Below are 24,196 nucleotides of genomic sequence, written 5' to 3' on the forward strand. Positions count from 1 at the left end.
CATTTCATATCCCTGCCACAATGATGACAGAACATGACTCCCTCTTCACACATACGCCCTCTCAACACAAATACACACACATAGACACATACAATGCCTCAGAGAGAGAGAAAGAGAAAGAGAGACTTAAAGACTAAAGGTTTGTAATAATAAAATTTCAGAATGGCCATTGATGCTAGTGAAATCTGCAGTGAAATTAGTAAAAGCTAAAGCTAAACTAAAAAAAAACAAATACAACAGGCAAATGAAGCTTAGTTGTTAAAATAAAATAAAATATTAAATAAATTAAATTAAATATGCCAGACCAATAATGCCAAATTTTTAATAAAATAGATAAATTACAAAATCAAATAAAATACATGAATAAAATAAATTAAAAAGCTACATTAAATACGCCATGAAAAAAATTGTGAATAAAATAAAATTATAAAATAGAATAAATAAAATAAAATAAAATAAAAATCCACTTTAAATATGGCAGGCAAATAATGCCAAATAATGCCAAATAAATAAAAGCTGCATTAAATATGCAAATTTGTTAACAAAATAAATATATTACAAAATAAAATACAATGCATTAATACAAGAAAATAAAATAAGTATTAAAAGCCACATTAAATATGCCATGAAAAAAAAAAACGTGAATTGTGAATTAAATTAAATTAAACTTTGAAATAAAATAATAAAAATTACGACTTTAAATATGGCAGGTAAATAAAGCCAAGAAGTAAGTAAATAAACAAACGAATGAATAAGTTAATTAATTAATTAATTAATCAATGTCACATTAAATATGCCAGGAAAATAACGCTAATTTGTTAATGAAATAAATAAATTACAAATAAAACACATTAAGAAATTTAAGCTGTGAATAAAATAAAATTAAATTCAATTCAATTCAATTCAATTCAATTCAATTCAATTCAATAAACACCTTAAATATGGCAGGCAAATAGAGCCAGGAAGGAAGAAAGGAAGGAAGAAAGAAAAAAGGAAAGGAAGGAATGAAGGAATGAATGAATGAATGAATGAATGAATGAATGAATGAATGAATGAATGAATGGCACATTAAATATGCCAGGCAAATAATGCTAATTTGTTAATAACAAAAATAAATCACAAAATAAAATAAAATAAATTAATAAAATAAAATAAACAAAATATTAAAAGCCACATTAAACACACCATAACAATGGTAAGTTGTGAATAAATAAAATAAAAAAATTAACAAAAAATAAAATAATATAAAATAAAATAAAAAACACCTTAAATATGGCAGGCAAATAGAGCCAGGAAGAAAGGAATGAATGAATGAATGAATGAATGAATGAATGAATGAATGAATGCCACATTAAACATGGCAGGCAAATAATGCCAATTTGTTAATAAAATAAATAAATTACAAAAGTAAAACAAAATACATTCCTAAAACAAACTAAATATTTAACATCACATTAAAAATAACATGGAAAATGTGTTGTGAATAAAATAAAATAAAATAAAAATACTGTATTTTTCTGGATAGCACTGCTAGTCTGGATTTAAAATGACCAGTGGGAAACTATTCAAGAAGGATCTCCTAGTAATTACAGACACAGATATAGAAGCATCAGAAGCAGGCTGGAGAGGCATGACAGGGGTGTCTGCGTATGTGAGAGTGTGTAATGAGGCTTAGCCAAGGAAAAGGACAAATCCCTGCTCTCTCGTTGGGAGAGATGTGACGTCATTGCAAAGCCCTGTCATTAACTCTCTATAGGAAAGATTTCACACATTAATCTGCTGACAGGTTTTAGGTAGTACAGCAAATCAGTGAGATTATCTTCACAGTTTTTCAAAGACATGCCTGAGTTCTTCAGCGTAACAATGTTATTTCTCCAAACACAGATTTATGAATCAGCAAAAAAAAGGTGCAGTACCTGCAGAAGTAAGACATAAAGGTCCCAAAAGTACACTGAGATTAGAACGAACAACTCAGTGAGTTGTTTCAGAGACATGCCAGACAGTTGAAGCTGTCTGGGGCAGAGACTCAAATCAAATGAGCAGCAGGTCTCTCTTCAGCACCTTGGACAGCGCCGAGACTTCTGACTGCCAGTCACAACAGCACAACAGTGGGAAGAAAATGTCAGAACCAGGCATGGATGGGCAATCATCACAGTTCATAATGTCAAAAAGATGGTATACAAGTAGAGAGAAAGCTTATTTGAGATTTATTTTGGAGCTCTTTTTTCTTTTTTTATTCAGGAACTGTGTCTGAGCGAGCTGTAAAGTGTAACCTCAAAACATCATCTTAAACGCAAGACATTAATTAGCCTCATCTTTCAATTTAATTCATTTAGATTAAGTTCTAAGCATTCAACCTACATTATACACATACAGAAAGAAAAACAAGCTACTGCTTCAGGGTCACGGTCAACAAGACAATATAACACCAGCAGAGATAAGACAACAGATTTACTACATTACCCAACTACCACACTCTGCTAAACTCTATTTAGCTCACCATGTAGCCAAGCAGTACATGTTCCTTAAACAACACAATTCCTATCAACCTATCAGAATTTAGGATTTGGGTTCTGAGGTTCGGCCTTTCACAACATTCATTAGCCTTTAATTTCAGGATTAGGTTTAAAGGATTAGTTCACTTCAAGAATAAAAATGATAATTTACTCACCATCATGTCATCCAAGATGTTCATGTCTTTTTTTTTTTTTTTTTTTTTTGGAAAGAAAACGTTCCAGGATTTTTCTCCATGTAGTGGACTTCAATTGGGATCAACAGGATGAAGGTCACGGAATAAGGATTAGCTCACAGAATAAACATTTCCTGATAATTTGCTCACCCCCATGTCATCCAAGATGTTTGTGTCTTTCTGTCTTCAGTCGCAAAGAAATTTTTTTGAGCAAAGGATTTTTCTCCTTTAATGGTGGCCAACTTTAAAGGACTTTAATGGTGGCCAACGGGTTAAAAGTCCAAATTGCAGTTTCAGTGCAGCTTCAAAGGGCTCTACATGATCCCAGCCGAGGAATAAGTCTTATCGACTGAAACGATTGGTCATTTTCTAAGAAAAATAAGAATATATATAATTTTGAACCACAAATGCTCATCTTGCACTAGTTAGACTTCATGAAGTTGGAGGAAATGAGATGGAGTTTTTCACCTTACCCTTATTTTTTGAACCAAAGTACACAGATGAAGAACTAACCACGCATGACCTTTCTAATGTGAATACATAAGTCATAGACACACATCGCAGAGCTACTGCAAGACAAGCATTTCTGGTTAAAAATGACCGATCGGGTCTTACCCTTATTCCTCAGCTGGGATCGTGTAGAGCCCTTTGAAGCTGCACTGAAACTGCAATTTGGACTTTCAACCCGTTGGCCACCATTGAAGTCCACTATGTGGAGAAAAATTCTTTGCTCAAAAAAAATTCTTTGCGACTGAAGACAGAAAGACACAAACATCTTGGATGACACGGGGGTGAGCAAATTATCAGGAAATATTTATTCCGTGAACTAATTTTTCTAAGTTTAGACAATCCTTCCAGCTGTGTTTCCATCCACCTATTTTTATGAGCATTTTAGAATATATATGTGCATAAATTTTAAAACTGAGTTGAACTTTCTATCCGATAAGAAAAAATGTGCATAAACTACAATGGATATGCATTTACCGAATACATTCCACCATGCGCGTTAAAAAAAAGTCATGTGACTTTGCACAATGGGATGGGATAACTAGACTAACCAGCGGACCGATCTCGCTGCACAGCACCTGGAATTTTGTTTTGGTCGTTCTGAAATGCCTGAGCAATGTCTGTCATCCAAGTATTTCTAATACTGTCTTACACGACTGTGTTCCCAAACAGCAGGCATTCGCCTCTGAAAGCACTGACCGCATGTGTTTCGCCTGCTCGCTCTGAGGCAAGTAATATGAAAATCATTATGCTCAGTAGCCTCTCCTACTTTTATTAATGATATTTAGTGCCAGTTTATCAGGAACTAATGAATTTGTTCTCTTTGACTCGTTGGATGGAAATTATGCTTTATTCACAAATGTTTTATGCGATATTTCACTTTTGCGCACAAGTTAAAATTGCATCTCTGGATGGAAAGATACCTAGTGTTTCACTACGAAGTAGTCAAAATGTTCATTTTTTACCTTACAGAGTTATTTCTACTTGATCTCACCCTAGGAAGTTAGCAAATGAGTGGTGCCTGGTGGCTGCTTTCCAGAACCTTCACTCTCTCTGTTCCTCTGAATGAGCAGCAAACCGACCTGATCTGTTGAGACCAATACAACCTTTAGGTTGTAACAATCCACAAACAATCCACACCCAAGCACAAGCATAAACAAAGGAACTTCATGTGATAACTTGCTTTCTCTTCTTCTCTGCCTTTCATGTCAGCTTGTGTACTAATCTAATCTTCCACTTGAGACTTGGTACTGCAAATATTGTTGGCTCTTGCTTGCATGACAACTTGCTTGCAGTGTTCTTTAGATTTAAGATGTTTATATAAAATCATCTGCTAAATGAATAAAGTAATGCAATATATAGTACAATATACATTACCATTCAGAAGTTCGGGGACGTGTGTCGACTGACACAAAAGAGAAGAAATTATTAAAAAAGAAAAAAAAGTTATTTTTTTCTTTTGTGCACCAAAGCATTCTCATAGCTTCATAAAATTAAGGTCGAACCACTTATGTCACATGGACTATTTTAACAATATCCTTACTACCTTATGGTCCTTACTGTCCTTATGGGCTTTGAACATGTCAGTTGCGTTCTGTCTATGTAGGGTCAGAAAGTGCTTGGATTTCGTCAGAAACACCTTAATTTGGGACCCTGGATCATAAACCAGTCATAAGGGTCAGTTTTTCAAATTTGAGCTTTATACATCATCTGAAAGCTGAATAAGCTTTCCATTGATGTATGGTTTGTTAAATAGGACATTTGGCTGTGATACAACTATTTGAAAATCTGGAATCTGAGGGTGCAAAAATATCCAAATATTGAGAAAGTTGTCCAAATAAAGTTCTTGACAATGTATATTACTAAGCAAAAATTAAGTTTTCATACATTTACACTAGGAATTTTACAATATATCTTCATGGAACATGATCTTTACTTAATTTCCTAATGATTTTTGCCATAAAAGAAAAATCTATCATTTTGACCCATACAAATGTATTTTTGGATATTGCTACAAATCCCAAAACCCAGCAACTTAAGACTGGTTTCGTGGTCCAGGGTCACATTTGGACTACAAATGAGTATCTCCTAGAGCAAGTCTCCATGCTGCTTTTCACACACCTAAAATAGAAGTCAACATATACAAGAAACCTTTCATTTGCATTGCGTTAGAAGAAGCTCACGAATAGCTCCGTGAGGGTCCTTTTTTTGCTCTCTCTCTTTCTTTTTCTCGCTCCAGGGGCAACTCTACGTGATCAAACATGCCTATTCATCTGACTGGGTGAAAGTGCCTAAATGCAAAGCCAGAAAAATAGATACAAAGAAAGAAACGGAGAGACAAGAGCACCAACCGTTGTTCTTTATATCTGACAGAGATATTTGCCTTTTCCAAAAGCAGTCGGATGGAAAACAGATAACTGATGACCTCCAATGCATTCGCCTTATCCTTCTTTTCTTTCATTATGGAATGAGATTTTAAAGTTCGCTTTTAGCATCGTCCCTGGACTCTGGACAGTGGACACTGATAGAGAAAAGATGTTTTTTAGTGCCTGACACAAATAATACCGGCAATCGCATCTGATGTGAAAAGACCTATAAAAATAATGAAATAAATGCGGTTTCTGTGGATTTATCAGCAAATGAAATGGACAGCCCACACATCTTCGCTTAGCCCGGATCACTGCGTACCTGTCTATAAAACTGGGCTCTTTAATGCGCAGTGGCTCAGTGTAATTCTAAATGACAAGCATCAACATTTGTTTTATTCTGGTCCTGAAACCACAGGCTATATCTGCTCTATTAATAATCTATGCTTTCAGCTCGGCTGCACTATGAGGTCGTCTCATGTACGCAGGCACGAGGGCGTGGGAGCGAGACAGGAAATGCACTCTCTCACCTGCACAAGACCTCACCTGTAACCTGCCCACAGGCTTTTCTGAGGGTGGCCAAACAGCAAAGCAGCAAGGGAGCACCAACGACTAGCAAAAGAGGGGGGAAAATATCCATACCAGTTTATGAATCGGAGAACAAGAACCTACACTACTGTTCAAAAGTTTTGGGGAAAGTAAAGTTATTTTATTAATTAAATAACTAATTATTTATTGATTTTTATTCAGATTTTATTCTTTTATTCAGAAAGGGTTTACTAAATTGATGAGCATGACAGTAAATATATATATAGTGCTAGAAATGTTTTCTATTTGCAATACATTTTTAATCAATTAAAAAATCACCCAAAAATGTATCAGTTCCCACAAACTGGGCAATGATATATAAATATAAAATTAATTCTGAGAGATCACCCTATACAGCAAAAAGGACAGATTTCAAAATATACAAAAACATTCAAAAACATGTTTGAAAAAATAAAATAAAATGACATATACATACATACATACATATATACATATATATATATATATATATATATATATACACACACATACATACATATACATATATATATATATATATATATATATATATGTATCCCTCAGAATTCTTTTTAATATGCTAATATATATATATATATATATATATATATATATATATATAAAAATTATATTTACATAAATGTGTTTTCTAACAATATATTTTATACTTTTTTTATATTATTATTATTTTTTATATTATTTTTTTTATATTAACATACATAGTTTTCTTTTTGAGCATTTAAAAAAAACTTGCCATCCATACATTTTAAAATGTGTAACACATTACAATAAAAATAAGAAAGAAACATACTTTGTTAATACTTTGAAAATTACATATTGCAATACAAAAAATTAAACATTATTAAATAATTATAAATCTAAATATAAAAATAATAAAATATTTCATAAATATATTTTGGTTTGATGGTTAAAATGAAAAGGAATTTTCAACTTCAAAAATATATTTCACTGCTAACATCACATTTAATATCTTTGTTTGTTTGTTTATTATTTAAATTGCCAGTTACCTTTTTTGGCTGCTGAAAATTCAGCTTTGCTGTCACAGGAGTAAATTACATCTCAAAATATATTAAAACAGAACCTAGCTATTTTAAATAAAAAATGATTATACAATATTGCTGAATTTTTTATTAAATAAATGCAGCCTTGGGGTGCACAAAATTTAATTAAACATTACAAATTTGCCAACCCCAAATGTTTGAACAGTTGTGTATTTTATACAGACTGGCAAATCTCCATAGCAACTGTGCATTTAAAGCCTCTTCTCTAACTGTTTCTGTCTGTTTCTTTGTCTTTTATTGTACTAAAGAAACTACTTCTTTTGTTTCTTTGAATCAAATGCTAGTCAGGACTCAAAACGGCTCCCAAATGCCGCCCCGGAGAAAGAGAATAAGTGAGAAAGCCGAAAAGGATTCGCAATAGATAAGAAACATTGACTTGTTCTTTTCGCTGCCTTTAATAAGAGTTTGTACCTTTAAGGCAGAGCGGCCCAGAATAATAATGGTTGAAGGAGAGAGGTCAACACCGCTGCACTTTAAAGCCTTAAGGTCGGTTCTGGCTCAAGCGTCTGAGCAAAACGCCTGTCTGGAGGAGCAAACAGCAAATTATGAGAAGAGCTGGACTCCATTTTCTTCTGCGCTGCCTGTGCACGCTCGAGCCAAGATTAATCTTGCCATTACTCTTCACGAGTCTCGCACCACACACATATGGAGCAGTAAAGACAAGGCACTAATTAAGCGACAGCACGAGAGAAGGAGAAAGAGAGAGAGTTTCCCAGGCAGATCTGTTAGATGAGATTACTGACCTCAGATCAACAAGCAAACTCTGACAGAAAAACCAATAAATGCAAAGGAAGATCAGTGTACGCGGAGGAGCCCGAGCGCTGCTGAGATGATGAATGTGCGTGTGTGTGTATAATGTGCTCTCACGCCACAACGCATACCAGAAAATTCATTAATACATAAATTACACACAGATGAGAGAGCATGCGACTCAGAAAAAAATCTTGAACAATATTCACCTTCATGTTCTTATGTTGCCCAGAATCCTGTTTGGCTTTGACCTTCACGTCAAGGCCCGTTTACACCAAGAATACTAACTATAAAGATAACTATATTAGCATCCACACCGATGCACAGTAAAGCTCTTTAAATCAGGATGGCTGTAAATGTTTTTATCATTTATCAGATGGATCAAAATTGTTCTGAAAGTGATTCCAAAAATACTATTTCCCTGTGCCACAATTGTTGTTTAAATTTAGAACCATTTTTAAAACATATGATGAAAAATGTTTAAGTTTTTTCTCATGACTAAAATGAGACAACAAGGTTAATAAGCGATAACTGTGACTATATCAACATGCAATATTGTTAACGATAAAGGACGAGACTAAAATTTATTTTAAAAAATAAAAACTATCCAATAATCTCTTTTTATTTTAGTGTTTTCATTAACCAAAACTATGATGAAAAATGTGTTGACAAGTTTTTTTTCAATAACTGTGACTATATCAACATGCAATACTGTTAACAATAAAAGACGAGACTAAAATTATTTTTTTGTTCAATCACTGCAGTTATAATTTTGAGCAAAAATTTTTTTTATCAGTTCAACCATTATACAACATGACGAAAATGTTTTCATTGACTAAAACTAGACTGAAATACTCATTTAATCTACTAAAATTTGACACCAGACTAAGAATAAAACTAAATAAAAAAATGGCAAAATTAACACTACTGCCAATGGCCAGTGAAAAAATTTACCATCCATATTTATTGGCATTATTTTATTAAAAAATAAATAAATAAATAAATAAAAGACGACGACGGGGGAAAAAACGGCAAAACAAACTGAGTAAACGCATCTAATTGATATTATTATTATTATTATTATCATCATTATTATTATTTAATCAAATTAGGCAACTCAATACAGAAATATCTTAATACTACTGAACTGTAGAGTTTCATTTGTTATTTTATATAAAAACTACAATTACAGTAATAATATTTAGAGATTTTATTTTGGTGAAAAACTCTCTTTTGAAATGCCTCTCTGATTTATTTATGTCAGAAGAAGTATGTAGAAGACTTTGATGCACAATTATATTTTTTTTTTTCAATAGATAATTGAATAATAGAATAATAAACAATTTGAACTAGTTCAGCTAATTCCGTTGGTTCCATTCTTTACTGTGGCAGATTATTTCAGTAATAATAATAAAAATATATATATATATATATATATATATATATATATATATAAATGAGGGTATATATAATATTATTAAAATAACTATTGTGTTTAATATATATATATATATATATATATATATATATATATATATATATATATATATATAAATGAGGGTATATATAATATTATTAAAATAACTATTGTGTTTAATAAATTCATGCTAGTGGATCTAAAGCATTTTTGTGTAGCAAACCAGGATCTGTCATCTGATAGATAAATGATTCATGATGAGTATGCTGTATTACATAACTGCAGGAAAATGGAGTAAATAAAACTGACTTCCATTCCAAAACCAGCAGGAACCGTGATGCACAATTCAACGTCATACTGCATGCATCCACAAGCATTTCAGTCATTTTAGGAAGGATGGCTATCTGGAATGTTCTCTGTCCCGGTGTCTGGCAAGCTCTCAGGAATGTGGGTAATGTTACCCACTCACGGCCAACTGCTGATCAGGGACAAAATGTGAGCACTGTGAAGGAATACCATCGCCGTCTTTTATTAGAGAGAAAAGATTTAGTTTTGCCTACGTGAGGATGTTCAAATCTTCCTCATATTGAAGTCTTCAGTAGAAAATTAATTGGTTAACCAAGCATAAAGCCGGTTTGATGGAATCATATTTCAGCAGAAAGCTCCCCATTGAAGGCAATTATGGAACAGTGCGGAGAGGGCCGTGGGGGGCTGAAACCTTCACTGACACTGAATTTAGTCTGAAATGCTGTCTGGTTTCAAGGTCACGACTCAAATCTCAAACTGGGCATCAAGTTTCAAAGAGCCGAGATTGATTACAACATTTAGGAGCTTCTGAAGGTTCAGAGTATGGAAAATCAGTAAGTGCTGGATCAAAGTAAGTCAAACTCCTACTGACCCCCATGAGCTGGCTATTTTTACCTCAAAAGTGTCCATCAGACGACTCAGCATGCTTCTTGGACGGCCTCTGGGCCACACTCATCTATTTTCTCTCCATCATACTCCACTACTACTGCTATCTGCCAAACCCCATACCACTTTATCATTACTGTTCATGTCCAATCAAATGTGATGTCAATCAAATCTCCATAGAGACATCATGAGCTTCAACACAGGTCCTCTCAATTCATTTTGACTTGACAATTATGATTGGGTTTCAGCCTAGTGTTTTGTTTCACTGCACTGGAAAACTACTACTGTTCATAATTTTAGTAATGTACTTTTTTTCAACATCCTTGATTTTATTATTGCTGTTGCATGAATAAAATGTTACTGGTGGTGAGAAAGAAAAAAAAATGTAAATGTTGCAAACTGTTTTTACGGCTTAATATTTTGAAACCATGATACACTACCATTCAAAAGTTTGCAATGAAATTAATACTTTCATTCAACAAGGACACATTAAGTTGATTAAAAGTGACAGTAACATTTTTACTTCAAATAAATTCTTTTGAACTTTCTATTCGTCAAAGAACCCTGAAAAAAAAAATGCATCATGGTTTCCACAAAAATATTAAGCAGCGAAAGCTGCTTTCAATATTAATAAGAGCCATTATTAATAAGTAAGCACCAAACCAGCATATCAGAATGATTTCTGAAGACTGAGGTAATGGCTGCTGAAAATGTACCATCACATGAATAAATTACATTTTAAAATGTATTAAAGTAGAAAAAAAGTTATCATATTTTAAAATGTTAGTATCTTTACTGTATTTTTGATCAAATGAATGCAGCCTTGGTGAACATAAGAGACTTATTTAAAAAAAAAAAAAAAAATGTATAAATTCAGCGACGGGGTTTTTTTGACCCAGCAGTTGGCTTAACTATTTAACCCAAACTTCTGGGTAGTTTTAACTCTATTATTTAAAAAATGACTGTATGGCTGGCTTAAAATGAATCCAAAATAGGCTAGAAATAAAAATCAAACACATAATTACCAGGGCATTTATTAATAAGCAATTTAAAAAATATTTATTATTTAATTATTATTTATTTAACTTATTAATAAATGTTTATTTATTGAGTTATATCTTATCTATTTTAAGTTAATTTTAAGCAAGAAATATAGTAATTTAACAGTGCAACATTAGCATTATTTAAAAATTTTTGAGCAACATTAAAACAAAATCATTGGTTTCTTTTAATATGGTACTTAAACTTCACCCAAGCCATGGCAGAGTGCATTGATCCCACCAGATTTCCCTCTGTTTGCTATGTGTTGAATGTGAAAGGATGGCTTTATTGGTATATCCGTACTCTCTGTGTGCAAAGTCTCTTAGAGCGAATGGCTATGCAAACAACTCTTTGCGTACCAGCTGATATGGACTCATAGGATTCGCTGGCGCACAGAGCGCTGTAATTTCTATCTCTTCTGTTAGTTCCTATACCAACAGAGGCTTGTGTTTGGACTAACATGATATATTGCATTTCAGCACAAATTAATGCCTCGTCACGCTAAATAAACGATCCCTGCTTGACCTCAATAAGTCACAGAGTATGTAAAACATCCAGTTAGCTTCCAGAACTCTCTGTGGCAGTTTACGTGTCCCTGGTGTCCATATTGCTGTCACGCATAGTTAGCAATTACACTGTCCAATTACATTTCTAAACTATCTGAGACTTGTAATTAGCATGTAAGCTAAAGTTCCCCTGTCTGCTTGCTCTGATGTGGCGTTATGGGAACTCGAGCGCAAGTCATTATCACAGGCAAAAACACGGACCAGAAACTCAAACTCAAAGACTGAGGGTCTGGGGACAAAGTTTTCACTTACTCAAACTAGGGCTGGGTGATGCCAAAAATTCACAAATGTGTGATGATTTTTCTACCAATTTAAAATAATGAAAAATGAAAGGCAAAATAGTAGACTGTTGTCACTTGACTTAAAAAAAAAAAAAAAAAGAAAAATCTCAAAACTATAAACTTCAGAACCAAAAATATTGTTAATTTATTTAATTTTGTTAAATCTTAAACTCATCATTTGTATTATCAATTAAAAGAATGATCTGAAGATTTTTCATATAGTAAAATGTTTTAGTAAAATAAAAGAATTCTAAAATATTGAATAAATATTATTCTTTCTTTCTAAATAGCATGGAAAACATCTTATTTTTAGTTCGATTTTTGTTGTGTTTCAGTTCATGCATTAAACATTTTGAATTTATTTGGCAGCAGTAGCTGTTTGGCAAAAATTAAAAAAAATTTTTTTTTAAAAGAAGTCTCTTATGCTCATCCAAGTTCCATTTATTTGAACAAAAATACAGAAAAAAATTAATATTATTGTGATTTAAAATAACAGTTTTCTAATTTAATATACTGTAAAATATAATTTATTTCTGTGATGCAAAGCTACATTTTCAGCATCATTAGTCCAGTCTTCAGTGTCACACGATCCTTCAGAAATCATTCTAATATGCTGATTTATTATCGATGTTGAAAACAGTTGTGCTGCCTAATATTTTTTTTAAAACTTTTTTTCAGTATTTTCTGATGAATAAAAAGTTTAAAAGAAATTTAAAAGAATTTTTTTCTAACAATATAAGTCTTTACTATAACTTTTTATCAATTTAACATCCTTGCTGAATAAAAGTATTCATTTCTGTCAAACAAAGAAAGAAAAAAAAAATGAACGGTAGTGTTTATTGTTATAAAAGATTTCTATTTTAAATAAATGCTGTTCTTTTAAACGGTTTTATCCAAAGAATCCTGAAAAAAGTATCACAGTTTCCAAACATTGATCCAACATTGATAATAAATAAGCATATTAGAATAATTACGGAAGAGTTTTTGACACTGAAGACTGGAGTAATCATGCTGAAAATTCAGCTTTACATCACAGGAATAAATTCTATTTTAAAGTATATTAAAATAGCAAACAACTATTTTAAATTACAATCATATTTCACAATATTACATTTTTTTCTGTATTTTTAATCAAATGAACGCAGCCATTATGCGCAAAAATACTTACTGATCCCAAACTTTTAAAAGGCAGCGTATATTTTTTAAGATTTACCGCCCCTGGCTTAATTCAAATTTACAACCAATCATAAATTAAACTGAAGCGCAACGCGAGTAGATTAAATATTATTAAAATCTGAGGAAGGGCCAGAGATGGATAATGAATGAATATAAGTTTCTGAGCCATTACAGTTAGCTGCCACCTCTGCTGCAAGCAGATTCACATGAGCAGATTAGTGGAAAAATTATGACATAATTTGATTGTAATAAATTTAATGGTTTTCTTTCCTCTTGAGTGAATGAATAATGGACTGATGCCACCAGCATCTCCCCCAGGACAGCTGTTTGGCTGAATCGTGAAATGTCATATTTCTACATTCTGTTTACTCCCATTAAATCCAAAATGCCAAGACAATGCTCAGATCAGATCCAACAAATACTACTGCGAACGCCAAACGGCAACCTGAGGAATGATCCAAATTTTAATCCAATAATTATGCTGATTGGCAGAATGAAGCCACTGAGCGGATTAAATCAGCTGAAATGGAGATCGCCTCTCAAATAAAGGTGAAGAATAAGTGGAACTGTGCAAAAAACTGAACTAAATTGATTTGTGAAAGATATGAGGATTTGTTCAGAATCTAAACACATTTTTTTTACTCAATGGCAAAGACTAGAATAATTTCAGATGCAATTTTACGGTTTGTCAAACAAATGTTCTGGTGAAAACGAACGTTAATGCTCCCATTTAGTCATTTATACACAAATAATCCAGTAGAAACATCCAATTCCTCAGAGTTCAGTTGAGCCAAGGTACACTGGTGTTTGCTGTACCTTTTAAAATGGGTAATAACAGACTATGTCCAACGTTGGATGACATATATGTGTGTGTGTGTTATAGTAGGTCAAGTAAGTACAGTCAAGTGGCACTTTAACACAGTAAACAACAACAACAAATATGCGCACACACACACACCAACTGACACTCTAGCTGTGTCTAATACAGAACATTGCTTGGAGGAGAGGATCAGCTGTTATTATGGATGAAAAGATCTGCATTGCATCTGTACTGCAGGGATCTTCCAAACTAAAGTTTGCAGATAAAAGAGCCTCAACAGCCACAGGCATTTAAAGACCCATTACTAAAATCCCTCAGCACAACGGTGTACACGACCCACAGGCTCAATAAACCATCCGCGCATGCAGTGCGTACAAGCTTAAACAACGGAAACCATACGCTTCTTCATTACTAAATATGTAGTTTCATTAGTTAGAGGCATTGACTTCCTCTCAGACCAAACCTAGACACCCTGGATGTTTGGAGAAATCCTTAGAGTCCTTTTAAACTCATATAAAAGTGTTTACTGTTCATTTTCAAGACGTGTGTGGGAAAAAAAAAAAAAGAGGGAGGGAGAGAGAGAGAGACATGGCCCTGGAGGGCTAGCAGGGACTGTTGGTCTTGTGCCATGACGGATAAATTTGAGGCTTTATAGAAGCGGTATTGATTGAACAAAGGCGCTACATGAGCATGTGTGTGTGTGGTTCAGGTGTGCCACTCATGCCCTGTTAGACAGGCAGTGCTGAGGGGTACAGGGCATTCGGCTGCCATGGCGACTCAAGTTGGATAAATAACACTGACTGTGCACTCTTAATAATACAGGTTCAAAAATAAAACACAGTGATTTCATAAAACATCCATTTTGCGTTCCACAAAGAACATTCAGTGAACAGACAGAAGCATTTTTGCTTAGTGTAAAGAATATTGTAATAATCTGAAGAGCCTTTTTCCACTATAAAGAACATGTTGTGCAATGGAAAGGTTCAATGGAAGTGAAAGGTTCTTCTGGGAATTGCACAGCCCAGCAGCTTGAAAAATAAAATCTTCTGGTTTGTAAAAGTAAATTAAAAAAAAGCATAATATTACCCAATTTGATTATGCAGGTTTCAAAACATTGATATAAATGTTCCACCATGTACCGTTTTATCAGCAAATAAAAATGTAATCATTTTTAAAAGTACATATTAGCTTTAATGCACTCGTTAAAATAACAAAAGCAGTCAAATGTCTGAAGTTTTGGTTTTAATGACAAAAAGTATTCAAAATGTATAATTTAACTTACAATCTCCATTTACTGCCAAAGAACGTTTAATAAACACAGGTTTATAAATAATTAGGCATGTTTGTATTTTCTCTGGCCATAATTCTAACCTTGAAATCAGGATTAGGCATGAAATGATGTCTTCAGAATCATTCATACATGTGAAAATCGTCTTTTTCTGGTGATTAAGGAATAATTCAAGACTTCTTCATCTTACAAATGGACGTTGAAAGCAAAAATTGCTTCATATTTTGTGGTTATTATTTACAATAAGGTGTCATTTGTTAACATAAGTTAATGTATTAACTAACATGAATGAACTATGAACAATACATTTATTACACTATTTATTAGTATTTGAAGAGTTCAGATGCAAAAGCCTCTAAAATCCATCTGACGTCTTTCTTTAAAAAATGCCCTCTGATATATAGGTTTCTTTGTAAGTACTGGTACTTCCGATTGGGCTGAGGCTGGGATTTTAGCGTTTTTGAAGTAAAAGCATTAGATGGACATATACTATGTGTTGAGAGCATTCACTCAGTATTATTATCTCATTTTTGACCGAGATGGTTTTAGGGGGTTTTGCATCTGAACTCTTCATTTGTTAATGTTAGTTAATAAAAAATATAGTTGTTCATTGCTTGTTCATGTGAGTTCACAGTGCATTAACTGTAAGCAAACGCAACTTGTGATTTTAATAATCCATTAGTATATGGGTTGTTGATGTGACATGGCATTTCCAGTGTCCCACAAGATAAAAATGAATATAATTTTGTTATTTAAAATGCTATAAATCATTAAACATTTCTTTGTCCTACACAGAACTGTTGATATACAAGCTGTAGTGTTATTCCATTTCTTAAATTAAAAAGAAAAGCATAAAAATATTAATAAATACCTCCGGCATAATTGTACAAGTGTCTATTTTAGTAAATGCCAATAATTTTTTTTCATCCATATATTTCCGAAAGTGTAAGAACTCGATACATTTTGTCTCTGAAAACCGGCCAATTCCAGAAAAAACTTTTATTAGTTGAAGTGCCCCATTCATAATCATGTTACTGAAGCCCCTTGTCAAACCCATGACACGCACATGGTCTATTTTTATCTCAGAATTGTTTAAATATTAAACTTTTTTCAGTATTCTTAAATGCATTAATTACATGAAACCATTTTCTGACTTTTTATAGAAAACATGTACTGTTATAAAGTGTCATGAAAATACGTATAAAATGTGATACTTTGTTTCTGAATCGGAAAGATGTGGAAATATACACCGAAAATTAACAGGGATCCACAAGAAGGGAAGGGAAAAACAGCTAAATACTGCAATAGGGGAGACCGAAATATCTCACATCTTCAAATGGTTTAATTTTCAGCAGTCTTGAACAGATAACAGCAAAGTATGTCTTGTCAAAGTTTGTCTTGAAATTGTCCAACAAGTCATGGGGAAAAAAATGTTAATTATAATTTCATACTAAAAAAAGAGCACTGTATGACAATAAGTGTCTAACAATTAAGATAAATCTCTCTTTTATGCTATTTATATATTATCAAGAATTTTTTTTTCCTTAATTTTTACTGTCACACCATAGGACAAATGTATGGTACAGTAAATACAATAAAAATGTAAGTTAGGGACCCTTTATATTTTCTCAAAGATCAGACTTCACACTAAAATACATGCATTCCTTCTTCAAAAATGGTCTTTCACAAAAAAAAAAAAAAAAAAAAAAACATTTTTCAACTACCTAAAATTAACATTAAGTTTAATAGATGCTGTATAAGTATTATTGTTCATTCTGAGTTCATGTTAACTAATGAACCTTATTGTAAAGTGTTACCTATTTTGTGAGAAAGTGTTACACGCTAATGCAAAACAGACACTATTATTAAAATCAGCACCCCAAAATTAGCAAGAAACAAATATTGGATTTACTTTAGCAAATATGATGTAGGGCAGTGTTACAGATGCCATCAAAAGAACCTTTATCTTTTTAAGAGTGTGTGCATCTCTAGTGTCTGTATGTTAAAAATCACTCCTTTATAACTTGTTTAATCTTTCAGGATGCTATATAACATTTAACTCGACTCCGATCAAGGCTTTGAAGAAACTCTTTGAATGTACATATGCTAATACCGTCAATTCCCCCTGCGAAAGGCAGAAATTACATAACCAGAATTTGTCGAGCTCTACTTTTTACACACTGCGTCTCAATTTTATTTATGCCTTTAAACCAGTCAAAACCTTAAAATGTCTTTTCCTGAGTGATATCGAAGAATTTTGTTTTCGTTGGCCTTTAAAAACTCTCCTGATTAAGATACTTCGGCTTTACTGACATTTGCGCTATTAGCTGTGGTATGGAGTTGTTTCTGGCTTATTGAACCCTTGAAGATGTTGTTACATAACAGTTTAAGTGGGGGTGGGCGCAATCAAATCGTCCTGCCATTATATCAAACCATCAAGAGTGTCAAATGGAGAGCAGAAGCACTCCTCGCGCTAACCAGGCATGCATTACTGTGTGAGCTTACATCCGACAAGAAAAAAGTGGTATAAAAATGACAGAAGTGTCATGCTATTACACGCTACAGTGTACATGGTAATGAGATAGTTGTGTGCTGCCATTTAAGACATTGACGGCTGTACAGTGTGCACTTAGAGAACCACGTCTGACAAGGAGAAGAAGAAAATGTAAAAATAGGGTCAAATTAAGTCGTTTAAACATTTCAAAAAAATAAAATTTACCCAACGGCTTGTGTCAAAGCAGAGACGAGCTAATTCTTTCCAGTGACAGAGCCCGTAATGAACCAGCTGCTGTTCAGGTCAGCACACGGGCTGATATTCCCCACATTCCCATATCACTGTTTACTCTCCTAACGGCTTCCAGGTCAGTGAACTGGACACTGAGATACATGCCCAGTCTGCGGCATATGAGGACCCATTCGCCAGGCTGAGAGCATCAGCATAATCTGCAAGGTACACCGGAGAATCAAGGCTCTCGAGAGAACGTCGGAGCCGTGAGAGGATGCATAACCTTGATGTGAAGATATTAAAGCAGTTGATGGAGCAATTAAGAGATGCGGCTAATGATCTTCATCAAGGCTATTCAGCCTGCTCGCAATAGTGAGGAATTTTCCAAACTGCTAAAGGGAGATTCCCCGCTGTCTCGTAACTTGGCAGCGGATCCACCTTAGACCTTGCTGGAGTGCAACAAAGCATGTGCCTTATTGCCACTGTGTATTGTAAAACTGAAAAATAATCTAGATATATATAATGCATGCTGGGGAGCCTAGATTCGCAGTAGTTAGTTGTGTTTTTTTTACCAGCAGATCACCTAGACGTGAAATATCCTACAATTTCCTACTTAATTTTCTCCTTATCTAACACACTGCTAAACTCCAAGAGCCATGGCTCACACTGATGCACAAACTCTTCGTTTTTCACCGTACTGAATTCTAGATAACCCAAACTTTCATTCGTATTGATGCTTTAATTCAAAGTAGCACATAGAAAAGCCACTAAAAATAAGATGAGATGCATATCTGTGTTACATTTGTCTCGGGATAAAAAAACAACAACAAGGATTGTCCAGAAAAGCCTAACTAACCAGGCTGGATTGTGCTGCATATAGTTGTGTTGCGTATATAGGAGGCTAGTTGCATAGCCATTAAGACAAACTAGCAATTAGTCATTGGGTAATCAATCTTTCTTTTCCAACTGATATTAGACCAATCTATGCTCTTAAGTAACTGACATAAGTTATGACCAGTCCTAAAGGGAAAAAAAAATAAAATAAAATTTAAAAATCTAAGACTACTCTCAAGCAGCCACTTGACAGTATGAGATGGCTCTATCAATTAAGAACACATCTACACAGAACATGCAACAATATTACATGTAAAATGTGCACCGCATCGTACGTGACTATAATAAGACGGCACATTCTGGAGAACCTGTGCATGCAAGATGTTGCAGCATCCTTCATCAGGTAGAGAATGAACAATGATGCTGGCCTGACTTCATGTCAATCCCATCCTAAACATGCCCTTCACATTATGCCTCTGGAACAGCTGCTAAACAGATGTAATGGCATGGACAGCTGTCAAATTCTGCCACTTTGAGTAACCAAACTTGTAGTTGCTCAGTTTTCGTCTTCTCTGGAATGGGAGTCGTACGTATTACAAAACTAGAGACTAATGAACATTTCAATGAAAAGTGCTTCCTTTAATGGCTCTTACTTATGAGCTGTTGCAATTCCTGAGCAAAAGAATTTGGCTGACTTTTTGCCCAAGCAGGACGTATAATAAAGATGCGTTTTGGATTGAATCCTATTCTTGCTATATACGTACAGTAAGTGCTAAAAGCTCCTGTTAACCATAAATAAACCCCTGGCCATTACAGCTCTTCTGATTCTGACTCAACACTGGCAAATATCACAACCTTATGATCAAAATGTCACAGTGAGATGTGATTCATAAAATGGCATAAATGCCTTGACCGCACAGAAAATGTTGTGGCGGGGTGTACAGTGGTATGTGAGGGTGTGTTTAGCTGATACTCGACCTAATTTGCGCGCGTCAAGTCTTTGGGTATCGCATCGCGGTTATTTGGCGACCCCTAGCGAGCGCTGAGCTAAAAACTTCGACTCGATTCGCAATCTTGTTAATTACGAGCCCTCTAGTTATTCATACAAACCAGCATCACTTAAACGTTTTCTTTGGGAATATTACCAACGAAAAGCTGCGAGGTTTAAGGAAGACATCACGTTCAAAACAAGTGAAGTGAAAACAGCATGACGCGCATCAACTTGCCAAAAAACTCTTCACAGATGACAGGATTTTGGCAATGGGCGTTTAATGCATTCAGCCGTTAGCTGAGAGATCTCAAAAGGGATATTACCTGCGTGTGACACACCGTTTCAGCCACATTTTTCCAGACAACAATTCCGAATCAGTCCTCCTGGTATTCGTCCATTTATGCGTTCCAACAAACGTCGACGCTCGAACGTAATGGTCACCTTAAGTTAGACACCTTACTCCAAATGTTAGCATTCTAATGTTATATATCCCGAGAAACAGAAAGCTTGAAATAGCTCCACGTCTCTCCAGAGCGCACCAAACGAGGACTGGGCGAAATATTCACGAAAAAACAAGGACGCGTCTTGTCCCCTTTTTTAGTTGCTCGCTGTTTTTCTCCTCAGAAGTGCGCACGGATGTGCAGCGGCAGCGTGGGCAGCTGGACGGTTCAGTTGCTTCTCAACAGCCGCCTTCTTTTACATTCACAAGTTCGTCTTGATTATACTCCACTGGAAAAAAAAGTCAAGACGCTATGGGGACCAGGCGGCAAGGTGACAGCGTCAACATCGCCCGTGCGCTGTGCTCGCGGTCACCGCGCACTTTCTCTACATTGTTATGAGAACGAGCGCAGGCAAAAACGCAAGATAAAACATCGAGATTTCCGTGGCGCAAAACCATGTCCTACATCGGCTGAAGAAGCTCTTCGATAGTTCTCGCAATGTTTTTAGAGCTCAAATAAACCAGTGACGCGAAAAAACCCCAAGTGAGGAATGAAACACCACTTCACGGCGCGTGATGAGTGGAGCGCGTGAAAGCGACGCTCGTCATTTGGATAGATAGATAGATAGTGTTATCACCACTGTGCGCGCTATCCACCCTCACTCCCTCTCTCTCACATACTCTCTCTCCTTCCCTCCTCCGTCTGACTAACAACCTGCCAGTCCTGCTTTAGCTGACAAACCCGTGACGTCATTTTAAAGTAAAATATGTAACATTTTACACATCCTTCGCCCTGTTTCTCTCAAAGGAGTTCATCCGAACCCAGTTCTATCCCAGTCTCTGCTCGCCGAGATAAATCAGTGTGCGTATGGGCTATGAAAAGCTCAACCAGTGTACAGCACTTTCCACTAAGGGGGAGATCAGTTTCTCATCCCAAGGTTAATACAGTGTCTAGTGGGTTTACTGAAGCAATAGAGCCATATCCCGCAAATTACATGAGAGCGTACTGCCACATTTTTCTTCCCTGTGAAACACAGAAACACTTTTTTGTTGTTAAGATGATTGATCTTCCACTCCAATTTTCCATATAGGAAGAAGAAAGAGACAGCAGTGGCATTGACTAAGGCAGAATTCCTGTTTATTTCACAGGAACGGCTTTAGCTGGCTGAAAATGAATAAAAACTCTGCCTGTAGTCTGTCAGGCAGCAGGAAAGCTCATTAAGCCGCTGCGTTTGAGAGCTGGGCTTTGTGAAAACAGCCCTGATGAAGAAAATACATTCCTGAAAAACGCTAGCGTGTGTTGAGGTTATGAAGTGTCGTGTTTTGCCTTCAGCGTGGGGAAAAAACAGTCCCCACAAGGATAGTTAAACCCATCACACGCATTGTGGTGACCACCTAACGGTCCCCACGAGAAAACAGCTTAATAAACACAATAAATAATGTCTAAAAATATAAAAAGGGCTACATCTAAGGGTGAGGGAAAGAAAATATCATTAGCTCACTATAAAAACAATAGAAAACATCAACATAATAGCAGGGTTATATCACTTTCTACAGCGGATAAGCAGTTTCGAGGCGTGTTTTCTGAACGCGAGGCGCGGAAGGTTTACAACATCTGTGATCATCTAGGAAAGCTGTTTTAAATTATGCCAGTATAAATCGGGTGTGTGTGGAAATAGAAAACGAAGAGATAAATAAGCATCATTAAAGAGCAGTACGGCATATCAAATCCAGCCTTAACAGCAAATGTTCAGCAGATTCCAGCAGCTCGGCATTTTATCGCCATTACTGGAAATGCATTTTGGAGAAACTACATTTCTTTAGCATCTGTTAAGAGGTCATTTACACTACCGTATGTATGCACTTAGAGTTCTTAAACCTGATATATTAGGGGGAAAAGGATAAATACCAACGCATTTAACCATATACTCCATGGAATTATATTATATAATGATTTTATGTTTAATTCATGCTGAAAAAGAAACAAAAAACACACAATTTTAGAATCTTATTCTGAACTAGTCACTTCATTGCTGTAAAACGAAATCCTGGCAGTTCTTAGAAAACAGTTGCACAGTTTTTGCTGAGTGAGTTATTCATAACGTTCTGTATGTATCAGACTGCGTATTTACTCACACGGGATTACTGTGTAATCCTTACACTGATGATTTAAGCCTCCAATGTAAAGACCCTTAAATGCTGACTCGAAATAGTATTTTGTCAACGACATCGACCACAGGCATTCCAGGTTCAATAACAATTTGGACACTCTGCTAACCTGCAATAATTAGATAACTGTAATTAGTTAAACTTGTCAAGAAACTGAGGTCTTATCTGTCTTGCTTTAATTGAGCTATTACTCCAGCTTCAGACAATTGTATTATCATATGCAAATAAAGAGGAGTTCAGAGTGTATTGTCTTTGGTAATTAGCTGAATCGCATTGCATTCATTTAGCTGCTTCTGATTTGAAAGGCTGAGGGTCACGACCAAGGGTTAGTGTATGTTGTCAGGGAGGTCAAAGGTGAGGGTTGTGGACATGGGAATTCTTTGTCATGAATTTTAAGCACAGGTTATGCTAATGGATAAAAGTTTTATTTTAAATCTAATAAGTGGCAAGGATTTTCAGCTTTAGGTGTTTTATGATGATTAGATTTTTCCGAAACAGGCCTAGAAAGAGATTGCAGATATTGAATCACCATTCTCCACACTGTCCACAGGAGCACAGTGTGATTTACACAAGTAAGACATGTTGATGGGATCAACATTCTATCAATCAAATCTCTTACTCTAGTCGGGCCGCCCACAATACATACACTGACCGCCTGAGGCGTACAGCAAAACAAGCAAGTTGGACTAATTCTATGCTTCGATGGAATTTTCAACAGTCGGTGCGCTAGTCCATCTGGAAATAAAGTTGAGGAAGGTACAGGGTTGATTTAAAGAGCGCTTTGTTGTTCATGTGGGCTAGACAGACCTAGCCTGCAGGTGTGTCTTGGCCAGAATACTCTGCAAGGTTGTTTATCCATGTCCTAATTGCATAAAACATGTTAAGCATTCACGAATCATCATCTTGACTCAAAACCAAACAGCTTCTCAATGTTCAGCCTTATTGTTTTTACCTCAGTACCACCAACCTATCTGACCCTTTACCCTATAATACTTAATCTATTATTCACTGACCATAAACTCAAAACTGACTTCACAATTCATTATTTATACTCTTAATATCTCAAAATAACTCTCAAATACTCTCATATACACTGAAAACCAATATATTCTACTTTAAAACTCACCCCATCTAGAAAGGCTGTTTTTAAAAGAAGTCTCTTATGCTCATCAGGGCTGCATTTGTTCGATTAAAAATAGTAATATTGTGAAATATCTTTAGAATTTAAAAAAACCAATTTCTATTTTAATATATTTGACGGCAAAGGTGAATTTAGGCAGCCATATCAGTATTACATGATTCTTCAGAAACCATTCTAATAATTCTTTGTTGAAAACAGTTGTTTGTTGAAAACAGACACTTCATATTTTGGTGGAAATTGTGACCGTTTTTTGCATCCTTGCTAAATAAAAGTATGGCATTTAGTTAAAATTGGCCTTTCATTTAGATTGGATGCATGTTCAGTTTATGTAAACTACCAGTCAAAAGGGTTTTTTTATGTTTTTTAAAGAAGTCTCTTCTGCTCACCAAGCCTGCATTTATTTGATCCAAAGTACAACAAAAATAGTAAAATTGT

At 34.8% G+C, this 24,196-nt stretch overlaps 1 protein-coding gene across 1 annotated transcript in view; it reads right to left on the reverse strand.

Moving 5' to 3' along the window:
- ajap1 (adherens junctions associated protein 1) overlaps window positions 1-21,130 on the reverse strand; it is a 66,907-nt gene extending 45,777 nt beyond the window's left edge. Inside the window, exon 1 of the mRNA XM_051117523.1 lies at window positions 20,336-21,130. Within this exon, the coding sequence (XP_050973480.1) occupies window positions 20,336-20,364 (29 nt within the window). The 5' untranslated portion in view covers window positions 20,365-21,130. The remainder of the gene's footprint in view (window positions 1-20,335) is intronic.
- Between the last annotated feature and the right edge of the window lie 3,066 nt (window positions 21,131-24,196).

The sequence above is a fragment of the Labeo rohita genome, chromosome 8, assembly GCF_022985175.1.
Source record: "Labeo rohita strain BAU-BD-2019 chromosome 8, IGBB_LRoh.1.0, whole genome shotgun sequence".
NCBI classification, from domain to species: Eukaryota; Metazoa; Chordata; class Actinopteri; order Cypriniformes; family Cyprinidae; genus Labeo; species Labeo rohita.